The sequence below is a fragment of the Suillus plorans genome (assembly GCF_016647745.1).
Source record: "Suillus plorans strain S12 chromosome Unknown HD556scaffold_49, whole genome shotgun sequence".
In the NCBI taxonomy this organism is placed as follows: domain Eukaryota; kingdom Fungi; phylum Basidiomycota; class Agaricomycetes; order Boletales; family Suillaceae; genus Suillus; species Suillus plorans.
This window is the reverse complement of record NW_024537433.1, coordinates 195,081-213,104: the sequence shown is the minus strand read 5'-3', so window position 1 is coordinate 213,104 and position 18,024 is coordinate 195,081. Positions and strand designations below refer to the sequence as shown.

At 46.2% G+C, this 18,024-nt stretch overlaps 4 protein-coding genes across 4 annotated transcripts; 1 reads left to right on the top strand and 3 right to left on the bottom strand.

Annotated features, from left to right (window-relative positions):
• Positions 1 to 598: 598 nt before the first annotated feature.
• HD556DRAFT_1433314 (uncharacterized protein) lies at positions 599 to 1,793 on the top strand (the record flags this gene model as incomplete). Its single annotated transcript, XM_041305210.1, has 5 exons — positions 599 to 623; positions 1,154 to 1,225; positions 1,304 to 1,556; positions 1,580 to 1,634; positions 1,686 to 1,793. The coding sequence occupies 5 exons, from the start codon at positions 599 to 601 to the stop codon at positions 1,791 to 1,793; spliced, it is 513 nt and encodes a 170-aa protein (XP_041157509.1).
• An 8,659-nt stretch (positions 1,794 to 10,452) lies between these two features.
• HD556DRAFT_1446068 (uncharacterized protein) lies at positions 10,453 to 11,655 on the bottom strand (the record flags this gene model as incomplete). Its single annotated transcript, XM_041307028.1, has 4 exons — positions 10,453 to 11,000; positions 11,062 to 11,109; positions 11,145 to 11,279; positions 11,328 to 11,655. The coding sequence occupies 4 exons, from the start codon at positions 11,653 to 11,655 to the stop codon at positions 10,453 to 10,455; spliced, it is 1,059 nt and encodes a 352-aa protein (XP_041157508.1).
• A 5,419-nt stretch (positions 11,656 to 17,074) lies between these two features.
• Positions 17,075 to 17,320, bottom strand: HD556DRAFT_1217979 (uncharacterized protein; the record flags this gene model as incomplete). The annotated part of the gene is made up of 1 exon (XM_041296732.1): positions 17,075 to 17,320. A coding segment is annotated over one exon (246 nt), but the record flags the coding sequence as incomplete, so codon positions are not given.
• Positions 17,321 to 17,741: 421 nt separating this feature from the next.
• Positions 17,742 to 18,011, bottom strand: HD556DRAFT_1213301 (uncharacterized protein; the record flags this gene model as incomplete). The annotated part of the gene is made up of 1 exon (XM_041296610.1): positions 17,742 to 18,011. A coding segment is annotated over one exon (270 nt), but the record flags the coding sequence as incomplete, so codon positions are not given.
• Positions 18,012 to 18,024: the final 13 nt, after the last annotated feature.

Below are 18,024 nucleotides of genomic sequence, written 5' to 3'. Positions count from 1 at the left end.
TCTACTGTCATTATGGCGCCCGCCTGCTCTGTGTGTGGCAATCAGCCAATGTCTACAGGGCTAGGGCACCACTTTGTTAGCCCAAGAAAGCTCGAAACCTGAAAAAAACTCAATCTTTTATTCACATTCCAGGCATTACTTCTCAATGTGAGGCTTGTGAGTGCCTCCTCGCCCAAATGGCTGCCCTAATGAATCCTCAAGGATTCAAAACTGACGCCCCCGGTTCTAGTTCCACGGCTGTTCATTCTGAAGCCTCAATGAGCTTTGACAAGGCTGCAGGTTACACCTATGATGAGGAAGACTACGACATGACCAACAATGACCAGCATGACCAACAAGTACCTCACCCTCCAGCTGTGGCATGCGAGAGTACAGGGCCCCTCTCTTACCAGACAACATGGCCTACAACCTCTATAATGCTTGGAAAGCTCTGATCCCCACCTTAGTAGATGCGCACCTCAAATACTCTGCACAAACCCATGGGCAACCTCTCACTTCACCCCATCCTATCATATCTGCATGTGCAAGCCAGGCTTGTGCACAGCAATGTTTCTCTGTTATTTGCATCTTTTTCGACCATAAGTAGTTTACTTGTCACATGTCGCTCCAACTGACAGTTGCAGGTTTCAATTCTATTGATGTATTGGCCTGCAAATGTTCCACACTTGCACAAGTCCTTGTTCACCACGGGCTTTTCCCCACTGCACCTTCTCAACCACACATGGCAGTTTCTGTCGATCTTCTTGCATTCTATCAAGCTTTATTTGAGTGCTCATGTGATGCCATTCATGCTCTCACCTCTGCCCTCAAAACCCATTACACCCGCAGAGGTTTTCAAATGATCAACACAGATGTAAGTTTCAATTTCTTAGCCTTTGTCAATCCTAACTCATTGCACCACAGGGGCAAATCATTCAAGAACCATTCAGACAGGGCCTTGGCCAAGCCGTTCAGTGGTATGACATATTGCAGACTGAGGTTGAACGACAGACTGAGGCGATGGTACAGACCTGTTGAGAGCGGGTCTATGAGACTCGGAGACCTCAATGTCAAGAGGATGACAACAATTTAACCTCCATGCCCTCCAATACCTCCCTACTCCCAGGACAATGTGCTTCCATTCTCATGCAGCACTGTCCTACATGTTTTGGAGGTATCGTCTTCAGCAGGTCACTTAGCGATGGCAGAGACATCCACATTGCAACAGACGGCAACTTCCATCATCGTCATTGATGATCTGCGGGCGACTGCCCACGCTTTTATGAACCTTCATATTTCCTTCCGAAGACACAGGTTGACAAAGTCGGACAGCGGATCCTCTTGAAGCGTAAGCGTCCCCCCAAGAAACACAACCATGTAGTTCTGGATGAAGCCATTGATCAATGCGAGCATTCATACAAAGCTGCAGATGGAAAGAAGCAAAAAGCAGCCATGGATTATTTTGATGATATGGGTGTCATGGCCCTTATCTGCTGTCATGATATCCCACTCTTCTTTGCTAATATTGACTCACCTGGCGAGCAGCAGAAGTATGCAGTCGCACTAATTGAGCACTTGTTTTCCCTGTTACCGCAGGAAGCTATGTCATCATGCTCTATGATGTTGGCTGCGTCCTCTCATGCTCCTTGTCTCAGGTAAGTGATTATTTACTTAATTCTATCTCAATCTGAGATCTCACTATGTAGTATGATATTCTACCTGATTCTGTGACTTCCTGTCTTCAATTTGTGACCACCACCATGCACGTTGACACGCACCAAACCAGTTTTGTGCATGGTCATGGCTACTCTTGAGCCTTGAAGTTCCTTATGTTTGCTCTATGAAATCACTATGAACTTTTTACACTACTTTAAGATTTTATTTGAGTAATTTTCAGACCTGAAGACCTTACATTACAACTTGACCGTTCAAATTAATACTTATCTAGTTCAAAGATCAGTTCCAAACATACAACAACAGATTATTCAGCATTTCTCATGACCTTTTATATCTTCACACATATTCCTCACAATTTTCTGTATGTTTTGAAACATACCCAAGATAACGCTTCAACATGTCACCAGTTTATGAATGGTCAATGGCTTAGTCAGATGGAATGGATTAGTCAGATATTTGAGTGAAGAAAGTTTATAGATGAGAATATTTGAGAAGTGAACAAGTCAACATGGAACATTTTGACGACTGAGTCATTATGAGTCATTTTTCTGTCTGAGTCGCTATGAGTCATATCCGTTATGACTCATTCTGAGTCATATTTCCTTATTTAGAAAGTTACACAGCCACATTTAGAGTAGTATATAAGGGGCTCTGTTTCCCCTCTGAATAATAGATTCCCCTTCTTGAGAGATTCCCTTCTAAGAAGGAAGGAGGATTTGAGTATCTTCCTAAGTTTCTCACCCTATATTTGTGTGAACATCTGAGTGAATGTTAGTTTATTCCCTCCATTCATTTATCATCATTTCTCACGACATACTGATCTTCTGAGGCCTACCTTGAGCCAATCCTTAAATTACGCTAGCTGGTACACGGTTATCAGTCATCTAGTGTAGTTTCGTCATTCTCTTTACGACACAGGATATCTTTTCTGTGGGGAGAATTCACGTATTTCTTAACGATTAGGAAGGACGACAAATAAGACTAGCACTTTACTAAGAGCTTGGCTACTTTAAGACTACATCACGAGGGTGTACTCTGTTCTGACCTGTGTCATACTCATCGTGCAGTACCTGAGCAGCAGAGAAGTTAGTTTCGAAGCCACATATTTCGGTTGATTCAATTGTGTTAGAGGTTTAGTTTGATCTCCTCTGATTTTGAGAACAGGGAGTGTTTATGAGATAATACTCTGATTCCTTTGCATATTGTCGTGATCCATATTCTTCATCTTATCTTTGCATATCTTTGCAACCATCTTCTTGTAGCATCGTAGCACTGCATCAAGCCAGTTATCAATTTGGCTACACCATTGATCATCAATCCTTATCATCTGTGTCCTAAGTACTGCATCAAGCCAGTTAACGGATTAATAACCTTCAAGTACCCAAGCACTGCATCAAGCCAGTTAACGGTTACTGTTCCTGAGATTTATCTTAATCTCATCCTTTTCAAAGTCATTAGGAATTTGCTTGCTGTGACAAACCCAACTTTTACACCTCCTCCCACGAACGACCACATTATCAACCATTGGTATTTGTCTGAACCGTTGACCATGGAGGATAGTGAGAACTGGTGATTTTATTGCCAATCACATCCTAGTAAGACAACGTGTATGGCCACAAGTGGGCATGTCAGCTCGAATACAACCCTAGGATGAGCCCTGGCCTTGGTCTATCCGATGGCAAGGGTACAGAGAGACTTTGGTCCAGGTTTGTCAAGTTGATTGGAATTCAACGTTCATCATTGGTATGTGCCAGCAGTTATTCAAATGAACCTTCATTGGCAATAATGTACTGCATAGCGACAGAGGTGTCTTTGGTTGATAGACCGACAAGCTGGCACCATCAGTCTGGAGATGTGAGTAGATCTCAGTGATTGGATCAAACACAGGCTCAAACATGGTGTTAATGCCCAGGGTGCAGCAGCAAAAGAAGTGCTGATTAAATGTGGTGTTGAAGCTGATGACCTTCAGGCTCAGTGGGAGGATCAGAAGAAGTCACAACTCTCTATTCGTGCCTATATGTCCATGTCAGTCACTCAGAATCACAACTAACATTGCATATCACAATCTCCAGATGCTCCTGCACGACTGAAAAAAGAGCTTGATGTTGTCCTTGCTCTACAGTCTGATCTAGATGCTTCTGATAAGGCCTTGCAAGCCACATGCACTGTGGTCAAGAAGGGCTCAGTTACCAAGGAGACACTAGATGCTCTGGAGAGTCTCGAGCGCAGCCATGACTGATTGATAAACAAGGTCGAAGTATTGTATTCCTCCCTAAATGTCCATGACAGGTTTCCAGAGCTGCAAGGTGTTGACTTAGAGTTTGTCCGAACACTACTCATGGCCCGCGACCTGAAAATCAATATCCACAAGCGAGCCATAGGCAGCTTTTTGGGTGGGATAAACTTGACCATGCGGTCGGTGGTGCAAACCAGGCCCTTGGTGATCTCTAATACTTCTGCATTGCCGCATTGGAATTCTGACTCTTCTATCAGGCACCAAGCTACATCAGCAAACATCTAAAGCAATACCTTCCCCCTGCAGCAACGGTGGGATAGTGTCCTTCAGCTGCAAACTAAATGGGTCACCCCACTTGCATCTTCTATCTGCTTTGCCAGAAATGCCATGGCAGCAGTCAAACTTGCGATCACTCTATCTGAGAGTGAGGGACCATCAGAAGATGGCCTCTGCAAATTTGTACCAACCTCATTGGTGCTTGCTAATCCATCCCTGGAGGATGACACTGATGAATATCTTTCTCCTGCATTTGAAGAGCTTACTGAAGAAGTGGTACTCATGGACATTTTGCCCAACAGTACTGTTAGTGACAACAAAAAGGATGAAGCTGTGGAAGAACCTCAATTCACGATGTAGAGACTGATATCTCTGTGGGCTTGCAGGGATCTAAATTCCCATCGTCCAAATCACTTCCTAATACAGCGCGACTCATATCTCACCTTGCGCACTTGAGCGCTTTGTTGGCCGCTCGCACATCGGCGCGTGCATCCTCGGTTCCGTTGTTTGTCCTCCGTCCATCCATCCCATGTCCGTTTGGTCCGTCGGTGTGTATTCCTATCTATTTTCTCATGTTCTGACATATCTCCGGCACTTGCACATATATTCCATATGTTATAGACCCTTATTACATATTATCTTGTATCCGCTTCGCTTCTCGGTTCGCTTTAGCGCCTGACAGCGCTTAGTATTACTTAGTATATATACCCGTGCCTAAACTGTATAATGATCATCTTTCTGCACGCATATCATTGGACTCTAAGTCTAAGTCTTCGTCATATCTACCGACCGACAATAAGTATCTAAGTACAATACGAGTGCCTGCTGCCGTACATTACTAGAAGCCTTGTCAAGTTGATTTCCGACTCATCAAGAGTTGCTCTGCTCCACCACCCACATGCGCGCATCGCCTCTGCTTAGCGCGCGCTACCATTTGCGATCACGCACTGTCGCTCATTGTCGCTCACCATCGCCTGTTAGCGCTTCATGTCGCTTTTGCTCGCTTGCGCTTCGCTCATCGTCATGCGCCTTACCAGGCTTGACCAAGCACCCAGTCCAGTGTTTCCCTCCACATATAAACTTAGAGGAACCTTCTCAGTAGCAATCCCCTTGGGTCGACACACATCTTGCTCATCGAGGACTACTTGAGTATATCTCATACCACCCATATTACCCCACTACCAATTCCTCTTCTACAATGATTACCTGGACACTGCCAGAGGTACGTTCCATCTCTCAATATGTACCTGTATTTATCAAATGCCATAGAATTTACGCACAGATCCTTTCGAAGTTCCTCGCCCGGAGGATTACCCCATAGCATCAGCTGCATGTGGTCCCCTGACCCAGGTATGACCAGCACAGGATGGATTCCCAAGTCAAGTATTCGACCCAAGGGATCAGTCCTTCCTAGCACAGGTCACTGCCTGTCTCAATGATACATGTATCAATGGCTGCACGGCATTGCTATACTCCGAAATACTCACAACCTCACACATGCAGTCTTGTGCTATTCTCTCTATGTATGATCTCCCTCATATCTGGTACAATGTGTTGGATGAGATACTGTGGTGCAATACTTTGTGGATATTGTTGTGGGAGAAAGATGTTTGGATTTTACCCATTCATCGCCCCTCACCAGTTGGACACTGGGTATTTTGTGCAATCTATATTCAAACTAAGAAACTTTATCTCTTTGACAGCCTGGCTGAGCAACAGCCGTGGAAGAATGATGTGAAGGTGAGTAATAATTTCAGTCATCCTCTGTTGAACTAATGATGATCTGATAACAGGACATCATGAATCTTATTGCACATCTATCATCCATCACTCACCAACACTGTGGCTCACATAAATTCTATCTTTGAGGCTGGGTAGCCCGCTGTAACACTTGGACTGGCGTTGGTCGCGTATCCTCCCTAAATTGTATGTGTCTCACACTTATATTCCCTGACACTCCTTTTACCTTCCGAGAGTTTCGGCGCTCTCATCCGAGTAGTCCGAAGGCCGTCTGTCCCCTTCCGAGGCCTGTATACACGTCCGATCCTCCGTACCATGTCCTTTCTGTGTCCGTTTGACTTTGCTGGTGCATTTTTACTTGGTTTATCTGTTATTGATTATGTCTTAGGGGCACATACATCGAAAAGCTTGATTAATATGTATAGCTGCGCGCCTTGTGTACTATTACATGCATATCTCTGTAGCGGCTCACCTTGAGTCTTATTACATTTCGGATAGCTTATCTCGCTACTGGTTTTGCCTACGCAGATTCCGGACTTTCACGCTGTAGGATATAGTCTGACTCGCTAGATACTCGCACTTGACTTCACTTTCCTTGCTACAAGTCATAGTTTGTAGAGTCACTTCGGATAGTCATACTTCGCACAATCGATCTTTTTGTTCATTTGGAACGATTGTTTGGCCTGACCGCTGCCATTTCGCATCTTGATATCTCTTAGTTCTTCCGATAGACTTTGTCTAGTCGTACCCCAGTACCTCTGCTAGTCTTATACTTCGACATATTTCGACACACTTCGACACATACGCTGTATTTCTCTCTCGGAACCTTCGCTGTTTGTCGGACGTCTATCGGACGCTTCGCACAACCTCGGACCTTTGTTTCTTGACTTCGGACCACCTTTGCTCGCATCGGACAAGTACTTCGGTACTTCGGACACATCTTCGGAACTCGAGATGCACTTTGGGTAACCTTTCCTGTTCTCACCTTCAATCTTAACAAGATATCCCTTGCATTTATATCAAGAGATAATTCTATAGGCAGTCTCTTTGGGACGAGCATTACACTCACACATTGAGTTCTAAGGTAAAACATTTTGTAGCGCCTACAACGAATCTACTCTTTACACCGCCCACTAATAGTCGAACCTCTGCAAATGAATGGTTATGACTGTGGTCTCTGGGTTTTAGGGGCAATTACGGCTGTCTTGTGGGGAGCTCATAGACCAGGCATGTGCGAGGAGGATATGATAGCCTTTAGACATTATCTATGTACACTGGTAGTTAGAATACCTACTTCACAATATGCAATACACATTTGTCTACAACTCTCTCGAAGGCGTGCACTGAACTGCTTTGAGTATTGCGGAACACACAACAAGGATTGACTATTGCAGCTGGTTCAATGCAGCATGCTAATGCAATAAGGACTTGACTTTGACAGGCAATCCCGCAGATATGTTCAGGGTAAGAAATCATTCACACAGCAAGCCGACCTACTGGTTGATAGTGATGTGTTGACTTGCCATCGTGTAGTTGAGGATGTACAAGGAGGATATGACAGCCTTTAGATGTACACTTGTAGTTAGAATACTTACTTCTTGATATGCAATACATGCCTGTCTATAAATCCTCCCAAAGGCATGCACTGAACTGCTTTGAGTACTGCAGAACACACAATAAGGATTGATTATTGCAGCTGGTTCAACGTTCAACGCAGCATGGCTAATACAATAAGAACTTCAAGACTTTGACAGGCAATCCTGTAGATATATACCAGTTCCTAAGGATGAGAAACCATTCATACAGCAAGCCGACCAACTAGTTGATAGTGGTGTGTTTACTTACCACCATGTAGTTAAGGATAGCCCAATGTCAGAACTGTCAAAACTCACAAACAGGTCAAATTGATGTATGGGCGGCTCAGAAACACTTACAACTCAATGAAGCAATCCAACGTATACCAGTGTTACACAAAATAAGGCGGCTCTGAACGATAAAACACTCAAGATATGTATCTCATCCAAACCGGGCTGGCGAGAGCTTCAGTTCTGGCCCATTCTGTCATATCCCGTATTCCGGACCTACATCCGACAATATTCCCACGCCTCATCCGGACCTTCGGACGCCCTATCCATGTCTCCAGTCCTCTACCCATCCGGATCTCTGCACCTCTGCACATCCACATCCGCACATCCATGTCCAGATCCCTTTACCTCCGTACATCACACCTCCATACCTCCGCAGCTAGCCTGCATCATTCATCCTTTGTCCTATTGCCCTAATATCATATCCCGTATATCCATGCTTCTTGTCCAGACATCCGGTCCGATCCAGTCCGATCCGATCCGATATACGATAAGCTTCCTAATTCATTTCCTGTGCATATAACGTTGACACAGCCTATTCCTCTATTCGGTATTCCTTGTCCTCGGTATCTTGGTTATACTTACTACCGGTACGCTTACTGATCCGTTAACCTATGCTTCATTTCCGACTCGCGCTTGATAACTTTGCTTATGCTCCATACATAGCCTCGGACGCTTGCTTACTGATCTTTCCATTATTTCCTTAGTATATAAACTCTTGTATATGTCCTGTAGTTCCTCAGTCTGAATATCATATTAGTTCTCGCACTAGATCTCACTCTAAGTCCTCACATCAGTTCTAGTCTATCGACTTAGTCAAAATCCATCTCGGGCCTAGGGAGAAATTCCCTAGGCCAGAGCTCCGCTTATCCGCTCATCCGATCCTCTGAAGTTTCCGGACGTTCGTCCGAAACTTTCCCGCGGTCCTCCGGACCTATTCTGCTTCGGACTTTGTCCTTGCAGCCTTTCCTCTGTTTGCTTCTACTTAGGACATGTCCTAAGTAGCCATTACACGTATCCGTATCAGGACGAAACCTCATCATAATTTCCGGAAGTTCCTCCGGAACTTTCCCGCACTCATCCAGAAGTTACTTGCACTCGTCCAGAAAGTCCTTCTGAACTTTCCCGCGCATCGGACATCCTTCGGACGTCCTTGGACTTTCTTCGGACATCATTCTGAAATTAAGGGCACATACTCGGGTAAGGGGCGCAGCGCATGAGCTGAAGCCAAGCCCCTCGGAATCAGTCCTACCCTTTGTGCATGGTCTTAACACATTCATAGCAATATATTGTTCTGTATCATGCTGTCATATCCCGTATTCCGGACCTACATCTGACGATGTTCCCACACTTCATCTGGACATCCGGATCCCCTATCCATGTCTCCAGACCTTCAGCTTCTCTATTTGCCCAATTCCCGGATCCGATGTCCAGACATCTGATTTGACATCCACATCTCTGGATCTGACCTATCTGTCATGTCCGAACTCAAACCTTAAATCAGCGCCCATCCCCTTATGGTAATCACCTTTCTCCGGACTTGCGAACATCTGGATCCAACCCGCGTCTATCTTCCGTGCCTTTTCCCTTTGTACGTTCCTTCTCAAGTTAGACTATACTCATTTTCCGTACCTCATTTCATTTCCGCCTTTATTTTACTATGTTCTCATTTCCGTCTTCATTTACTATTTTCCTATAGACTAGTGTTAGACATTTCTACATGCTCCGTCTATAGCCTCACATAGCCTCGCACTGCGCTGACTGATTCTCCGTTATGTCCTTTGTAGTATATAAACCCTGTAAAGTCTCTATACTTCCTCAGTCTGAATATCACACATATTAGTCCTCGCACTAGCCTTCACCCTAAGTCCTCGTAACAGTTCTAGTCCTCTGACTTAGTCATTATCCATCTCAGGCCTAGGGAGGAATTCCCTAGGCCGGAGCTCCGATCCTCCGATCCTCCGCTCATCCACTCATCTGATCCTCCATTCCTCCGAGTTTCCGGAAGTTCCTCTGGAACTTTCCCGCGGTCCTCCGGACCTATTCTGCTTCGGACTTTGTCCTTGCAGCCTTTCCTCTGTTTTCTTCTACTCAGGACCCGTCCTGAGTAGCCATTACACATATCTCTGTCAGGATGAAACTCCATCGTAATTTCCGGAAGTTCCTCCGGAACTTTCCCGCACTCATCCAGAAGTTTCTTGCACTCATCCGGAAAGTCCTTCCGAAGTTTCCCACGCTTTTCCGGAAGTCCTTTGGACTTCACTGGACTTTCTCTGGACTTCATTTTGAAGTTAAGGGCACATACTCGGGTAAGGGGCGCAGCGCACAAGCTGAAGCCAAGCCCCTTGGAATCAGTCCTACCCTTTGTGCACGGTCTTAACACATGCTGCATAAACATGTTTTCAGTTTCATAGGAGTTTTATATGCAACATGATTGGTTATCATACCTCTCAGGAAGGTGCGTCTGTGAGCTTAAACAGGAGATCAGTGTGAACAAATTTAGTTATGGTAACAAGGCACCTGGTCTCTTCCTCTTCTACAAGCCAAAAAGACTATCAAATGCTTCCCTTTGAGTACAAATTGTTGATTCGTGCAAGGAATAGATAGAACGATACAATCTGGTTAGCTTTGTGACGACTTCTACAGTACAAAGTGGGACAGAAAAAGAGACTTTCTTGATTATACAGCTACTTCACTCAGAGACCCAACAAGCCCGATCACTTCTTCTTCCTCATTGTTCATAGCCACAGTCGCTGTAAGCCAGGTGAGCACCTTGTCAGTTTCTTCCTCCTCATTGAAAATGCCATCCATAGTCACTGAAAGCTGAGAGAGGTAGTTTATCTGTGGGATGAGCATGTTGGTTTCTGGTCTACTGACAGGTGAAGAGTGCTGCTGTGTTGCTTTCAACCTCCAGGAGGGAGGGGCGTGGGGTAACTCAACAAATACTTGCACCTTTGGACGATGCAAAGGTGCAGGAGACACCGCAGGAGAATGGTGATGAGAGGGTATGGGAGATGGCACAGGAGAATCCTCAGGTGATAATACCTGTAGTATTCGCCGACGAAGCTGACGAGAGGGCACAGGCAGAGACAGCACAACAGATGTCTCTGAGGATGGCTCTGGAGATGTTTCAGCCATCTTGACATGAGGAAGTCCCTTCCTATTAGTCCGACCATTGAGGAATGCATGCCGGCCATGCAGGTTCTGCAAATCCCATTGAGGCACCTCTCCGAAGATGATTGGTGCACAGGAAGTCATTATTTTACAGCGGGCTTTATTACTACTGACCTGCTGGATGGTGATAAAATTTATTTTCAGGGCATTGGCGAGTAGGTCCTACTCACAGAGTGTGAGATCATGGATGCCCTTACTCTTGGTGAGTGTTGGGCGTCTCTTGCTGGGCATGAGAACATTCTTGGGGTAGTGGTGGAGGGTGTAACCGTGGCAGGTTAAAATGGCAGATAGCTTCTTCCATGGAAACATCCCACCTCGACCATTGAGTGTGCCTGTAAGATAGTCAGAAATTTTACAGATCAATTGCCATTAAAACTTACCAAGAAGTGCTATCAACCCACCAGTAATGCAAGGGATGCCACTGAGCTGCTTCCAATGCTCAGGATCTGCCACTTCCTGCCTCTCAAGCCACTCTGCTAACACTGTCTCTGCTGTTACTCTGCATTGCAAAGCAATATGATTGAGAACAGAGTAAAGTCTGGCGAAATCCATGTGAGCAATCTTGGCGAGTGAAGGGACCAGTGTGAGGACAACAACATCGATGAAAGAAGCACGGAAGCACGATAAATGAGATCTGAGAAGCATTACAGGCTTCATGTTAAGACCGTTGTAGCACTTGGACTGGTGTTGGTCTCCTGCCAAACTCATAAGTGTCTCACATTATGCTCCTCAACGCTCCTTTTACCTTCTGAGAGTTCCGTGCACTCATCCGGGTCGTCTGAAGGTCGTCCATCCCCTTCCAAAGCCTATATACACCTCTGATCCTCCGTACCATGTCCTATCTGTGTCCGTTTGACTTCGCTGGCGCATTCTCACTTTGATTATCTGTTATTGATTATGTCTTAGGGGCACATACATCAAAAAGCCTGATTAATATGTATAGCTGCGCACCTCGTGCACTATTACATGCATATCTCTGTAGTGGCTCACCTTGAGTCTTATTACATTTCGGATAGCTTATCTCGCTACTAGTTTCACCTATGCAATTCCGGACTTTCATGCTGTAGGATATAATTATAATCTGGCTCGCTAGATACTCGCACTACACTTCACTTTCCTTGCTACAAGTCATAGTTTGTAGAGTCACTTTGGATGTCGTACTTCGTGCAATCGAACCTTTGTTCATTCGGAACGATTGTTTGGCCTAACCGCTGCCATTTTGCATCTCGCTGTCTCTTAGTTCTTCTGATAGGCTTTGTTTAGTTGTACTTCAGTACTTCTACTAGTCTTACACTTCGACACACCTCGACAAACCCGCTGTATTTCTCTCTCGGAACCTTTGCTGTTTGCTGGAAGCTCTTTGGACACTTCGTGCAATCTCAGACCTTCGTTTCTTGACATCAGACCATCTTCGGACACTTTGGACGCACCTTCAGAAACACAGAACATACTTTAGGTATCTTTCCTGTTCTCATCTTCGATCTTAACAAGACATCCCTTGCATATTATATTAAGAGATAGTTCTATAGGCAGTCTCTTTGGGACGAGAATTACACTTGCACATTGAGTTCAAAGGTAACACTATTTGTGGCGCCTACAATGAATCAACTCTTTACACCATGCACAAAGGGTAGGACTGATTCCAAAGGGCTTGGCTTCAGCTTGTGCGCTGTGCCCCTTACCTGAGTATGTGCCCTTAACTTCAGAATGAAGTCTGGAGAAGTCCAGTGAAGTCCGAAGGACTTCCGGAGGAGCATGGGAAACTTTGCAAGGACTTTCCGGATGAGTGCAAGAAACTTCTGGATGAGTGCGGGAAAGTTCCGGAAATTACGATGGAGTTTCATCCTGACAGAGATATGTGTAATGGCTACTCAGGACTTGTCCTGAGTAGAAGAAAACAGAGGAAAGGCTGCAAGGACAAAGTCTGAAGCAGAATAGGTCCGGAGGACTGCAGGAAAGTTCTGGAGGAACTTCCAGAAACTCAGAGGAGTTCAGGATCAGAGGATCGGATGATCGGATGAGCAGAGGAGTGGAGGAGTGGAGCTCCGGCCTAGGGAATTCCTCCCTAGGCCTAAGGTGGATGTTTAACAAGGAAGGAACTAGTTATGAGGACTTAGTGTGAAGGCTAGTGCAAGGACTAATATGATATTCAGACTGAGGAAGTACAGAGACTTTTTTTTTTTTTAATTCATATTTATTGTCCTTTTAGGGTCGAAGACCCTATGACGGACATAACCCTTTTCGCGGGGGGTTTTCTCCCGCTTGTCTATCGTATGTATGTATGTTCTGATGTGTGCTTGGTAGGTATTCACGTACTTCGTCAGCATTGTGCCGGGCAAACGCCGACGCTGAGTTCATACAGGGGGGTAAGATGTGGTGGGTAGCATTGGGTCCTTTGCCTCGCCTTCCTACATTGACCGATCGTCCTGCAATAGTCTTTTCCCCTCTGGATTCGAAGTGTTGATGTTACATGTATGTTTTGTTGGTGTACAATATGGTCTGTGTTTAGGTTGCGCGTGCGTGAGTGTTACAATATGTTACGTTTTCGAAACCTCACTGAATGTCGGTTTAAGTCTTCCTGAGCTGTTGATGAATCTCATAAGTGGTAGGGTCGCTTCTTCCGCTGTGAGCAAAAAGGAGATTGATGAGGCGTTGCGACGTAGGGCATTGCTTAGGAAGTGACGTTCACGGGTGTATTGCGGGCAATCAAGGAGGAAATGGTGGATAGTTTCGTTCGCGTCGGGGCAGAATGGGCAATGAGGTGTTTCACTCTTTCCTATACGGTGCAGGTGATAGTTGAGCGGGATGTGTCCTGTGCGTAGTTGGGTGTATAGGCTGGTCTGTCGTCTGGGGAGTCCGGTTATGAGTTTGATGTATTTATTTGAGGGCATTGACGGGTCGATGCGTTTCATCTTCTCGTATCGGGGTGACTTTCTCCAGTCTTTGGACCATTGCTTGCTGAGGGCATGTTCATGCCATTGGCATAGGGCTGATACACTATGAGGGAGGTGGCCTTTCTGCAGATATTGTGGTAGGCGTTCTCTATCGCTCGACTTCTCTCTTCCTACCGCTGCTTCCTTCGCTGCTTTGTCCGCTAACTCATTTCCTAGCACTCCCGCATGTCCTGGGATCCATCGTAACGTGAGCTTGAAGTTCTGTTTTCTCTCTCTTCTCTTTTTCGCTAGGTACTTGGTCATCCTGCGAAAGTTTTCCACTAAGTATCCGCCTGGCTTCGTGTTATGATTCTCACCGGATTGGATCGCCGCTCTGTTGTCAACGAATATGCTTGCTGGATAGATCACATTTGGTTCGGTTGCGAGGAGTTTCGCTGCTAGTGTCAGTCCTACTACTTCCGCTTCAAATACTGTGTGTGTCTTGTTGGGGCCTAAGTGGTATTGAAGTGTGCGTGGGGGCTTTCCTTCGCGTAGGAGAACGGCTGATGCTCCTACTCCTCCGTCGTGCGATGATCCGTCTGTGAAGATTTGAATTATCTCTTTGAGTTCGCGCTGGTCTTTGATAGCTTGGTCTTTTTTTGTGGCGATGTCGGTGTGATAGGCGATGGGTTCCTGTGCATTGGTTCTACGTAGGAAGTCTAATGTTTTGATTTCGCTTGGGAAGGTTTTGAACGTGGTGATGAGGTTGTGTAGCGAGGATCGGTGGCGTTGTATATCGAAATGGCGGGCAATGTGTTTTAGGTGCTTGCTGAGGGGGTGGCGTTCCGGCAAGGTGGCTAGGCAAAGGGCTGCTCGATGACATACTCGTTGGAGTAGTAGACCTGTTGGAAGAAGGTTAGCATGGGCATTGAGGGTGTCGGTGGCCGTGGATCTCATGGCTCCCGTGATACTTAGCGTGGCTATACGTTGGACTTTGGCTAGACGGTCAGCTATCCCGATAGATCCTCTTTGTAGATTACTTGATCCTTCTTTGTATATGGGACGAAACCATATGTCAGCGCCGTACGTGAACTTGGGGATGGCTACGGTGATGTAGAGCTGACACATTAGTTTTGCCGATACTCCATTAGCTATTCTAGATAGGCGTCGTAGTTGAAGAACATATTCCGTTCCTTTGGCGATCATGTGGGCAGCGTGATGCTTCCAATTGAGTTCTTGATCCACAATGAGTCCTAAAAAGCGATGGTGTTCTGTGGGAAGGATGGTCATGTTCTGGATGACGAGGGGGGGGCGTTCTCTTGCTTTGCTGCGGGTAAAATCAATCAGTGCGAATTTATTGACTTCGAACTTGGAGTTGTGCTCTCTTGACCATTGGAGGGCACCCTTGGGTCTCTCCATCATACTCTTGAGGGTGGCGTGGGTGTGTTCGAAGGTGGGTCCGATGGCGATGTAAGCGGTGTCGTCGACAAAGGCTAGGGTGGTTTCATTGTTCTTAGGGTTCGCTATGTCAATTAGATCGGCGTTGTAGATTAGATAAGCTATCATTGAGAGCGGGTCTCCTTGACCTATGCCGTTGTGAATATTGATCCAGCTTGAGGTGAAGTCGTTGAATCTGAGTTGAGTTTTCCGGCCTGTTAGCATTCGGGTGGTGAACTCTATGATTTCCGGGGGGAGACGACGTTTTCTCATGTTGTGGGCTAGCCTATCTGTGACCGTGTTCGGGAATGCACCTTCAATATCTAGAAATAGGATAGAGGCAACTTTGCTGGTGCGCCATGCGTTTTTGACCGTGGTTTCGAGTATATGGAGCGAATCTGTGGTGGTGCGTCCTGGGCGTCCTGGGCGTCCTCCGAAGTGGTGAGCGGGTAGGAGGTTGTAGCTTTCCAAGATGAATGAGACCTGTTCAGCGATGATTGAAGTTAGCAATTTGCTCGTGGTGTTGATTAGCGCAATTGGACGATACACTTTTGGCACTGAGTAATCGGCTTTCCCTGGCTTTCTTAGGACTACGGTCATGAATTCTCTCCATGGGTCGTGGTACGTCTTGAGTTTGAATACTGCGTTGAATCAGTGGAGGAGGTATGGCGTGAGTGACTCTGAGGCCCGTTTGAAAATTATATTGCAGATGCCGTCGGGTCCTGGTGCCTTGTATGCACTGGTGTTCGATATTGCTCTTTCTATCTGGTCCTTTGTTATGGGCTTGAAGGGAGTGACGGGTTCCGGGTAGGTGATGTTCTGGGGGACGGTGCTTGCAGGCGGCGGTGGTGGAAAGAAGGTCTCCGCTAAGGCTTTGGATTTCTGATCGTTGGTGGTTGCTTCAATGGGAGTATTGTCGGCTAGCTTTGTCTTTAAGGCAGGGATGCTGGTCCTTCCTCCGTCTCGGGAGATGAAACATATCGATTGGCCGTGTAGATACTTTCCTGATCGAGCTCTTCTAGATATGCGATCCAGTGTTCTTGCTTAGTCTTGCGGATTTCTTCTGTGAGGCGGTTGCGGAATTTGCAGTGTTCTTCATGGATGGGGTGTTCAGGTAGTGCTCTGAGTTTATATGATAGTTTACTTAGCTCGTTCTTTTTCTTTATCATTTGCGATAGTTCTCGTGTCCACCAACATTTCGCATGGGGGCTTGGTTTCAATTTTGGGACCTTCTCTTCGATGGCTTGTTTGATGGCATTGTTGAGGTTGGCGGCTGCTTCTTGAAACTGGTCTTCTGTTAGTAGCGGTTTTGGTCCTGGGAGGCTACTGAGGTGTCGATTGAGGCAGCTTCTGAATTCATCCCAATCTACTTCGCGGAAGTTGAAGGTGGTTGTGGTGGATGTTCGGGGGACTTCGAGATCTATATTACTTAGTATGGGTACATGATCAGTACACAGCGGTCTTCGCCTTGGTGCTGTATTACAAGAGGTGAATGAATCGAGCGTGTGTGCAGTGCAAAATACATTATCTGGTTGGGTCCAATTGCCACTGCTCGTCGATTGAAGTGTCGGTCTGTCCTTTGGTAGTGCCAGTCTGAGATCGTAGTCTGCTAAGAGTTCAATAAGGCGCTGCGCAGTTTCTTGTGCCTCTGCTGGTGCGCATAGGTGAGCGTTTCTTGATTCTTCCCATAGGTAGTGGTGAGCGTTGAAGTCCCCCATAAGCACGATGTGGTCGTTGGGCGTTGGTCGGATAAGGTGTATCTCTTTTTCTAGGTATTTGGTGAGAGCTGGAATGGCTTCCCATTTTTTGCTGTCGTCGTAGATATTAAAGATAGTTATTTTCCTGAATGTACCGTTGAGTTGCGTAACGACGACATCAGAGGAGGGAAATGGTAGCTGCCTCCAATTGCTTGTGTTGACACATTTGTTGATGAGGGTTACTGCTCGTGAGCGTTCTTGATGTGAATATCTATGGGTGGGGTAGATTACGTTCCAATCTGGGGTGGCTCTGGTGTTGCCTAGGAAGTCGATGACTGGTTCTTGAATGACGACGATGTCGTAGTCTTTGGCTGTGAATGGCCCACTAAGGATACAGTGTTGTGCGGTGCCGGATTTGTTTAGATTTTCTTGCCATATTCGTAATCTTACAGTTTCGTTATCGGGTGTATTATTCATAGAAATAGTTAGAAGGGGGCTGGGCGGTGGCTGGCGTTTGAGAGTATGAGCGGGAACAAGATCGAGATCGGTGGCGAGGGGGTCTGTATTGTGACGGTGGAGGCGGCGAGTTCGATTGGTGGAAGGGTGTGAGTCTTGCGTTTGAGGGGAGGTAGCATCCTCTCATGTTTCTGGATCCTCTTGGGGCGAAGTGGCGATCCAGTGTGTTTTGAGATTGCTGGGTCGGAGCCGGGGGGTGGGATGGCTGGGTTCTGATATATGGTTTCGGTTTGGGTGGGGCTTGCACTTGGGTCCAAACTTTGTCTGTAGGATAGTACGGCATGGTGTTGCCTTGGTCTCTGGAATCAAGGTCAGTACAACGTCTTTCGAGTTCTGGGCATGTTCTGGCCCAACTAGCATGATTATCCGTTTTGCAAGAGACACATCGAGTGAGGTCTTTGTTGGTGCATTCACTGGTCCTGTGTTCTTCTGTGCAGTTGGCACATGTGTCGTGATGTTGAATACAGTCTCTAGCTATATGACCGTATCGCTGACATTTTGCGCAACGGATTGGTTCACGTTTGTTCTTCTTTAGTTGTAGCTTGTTTTAATTG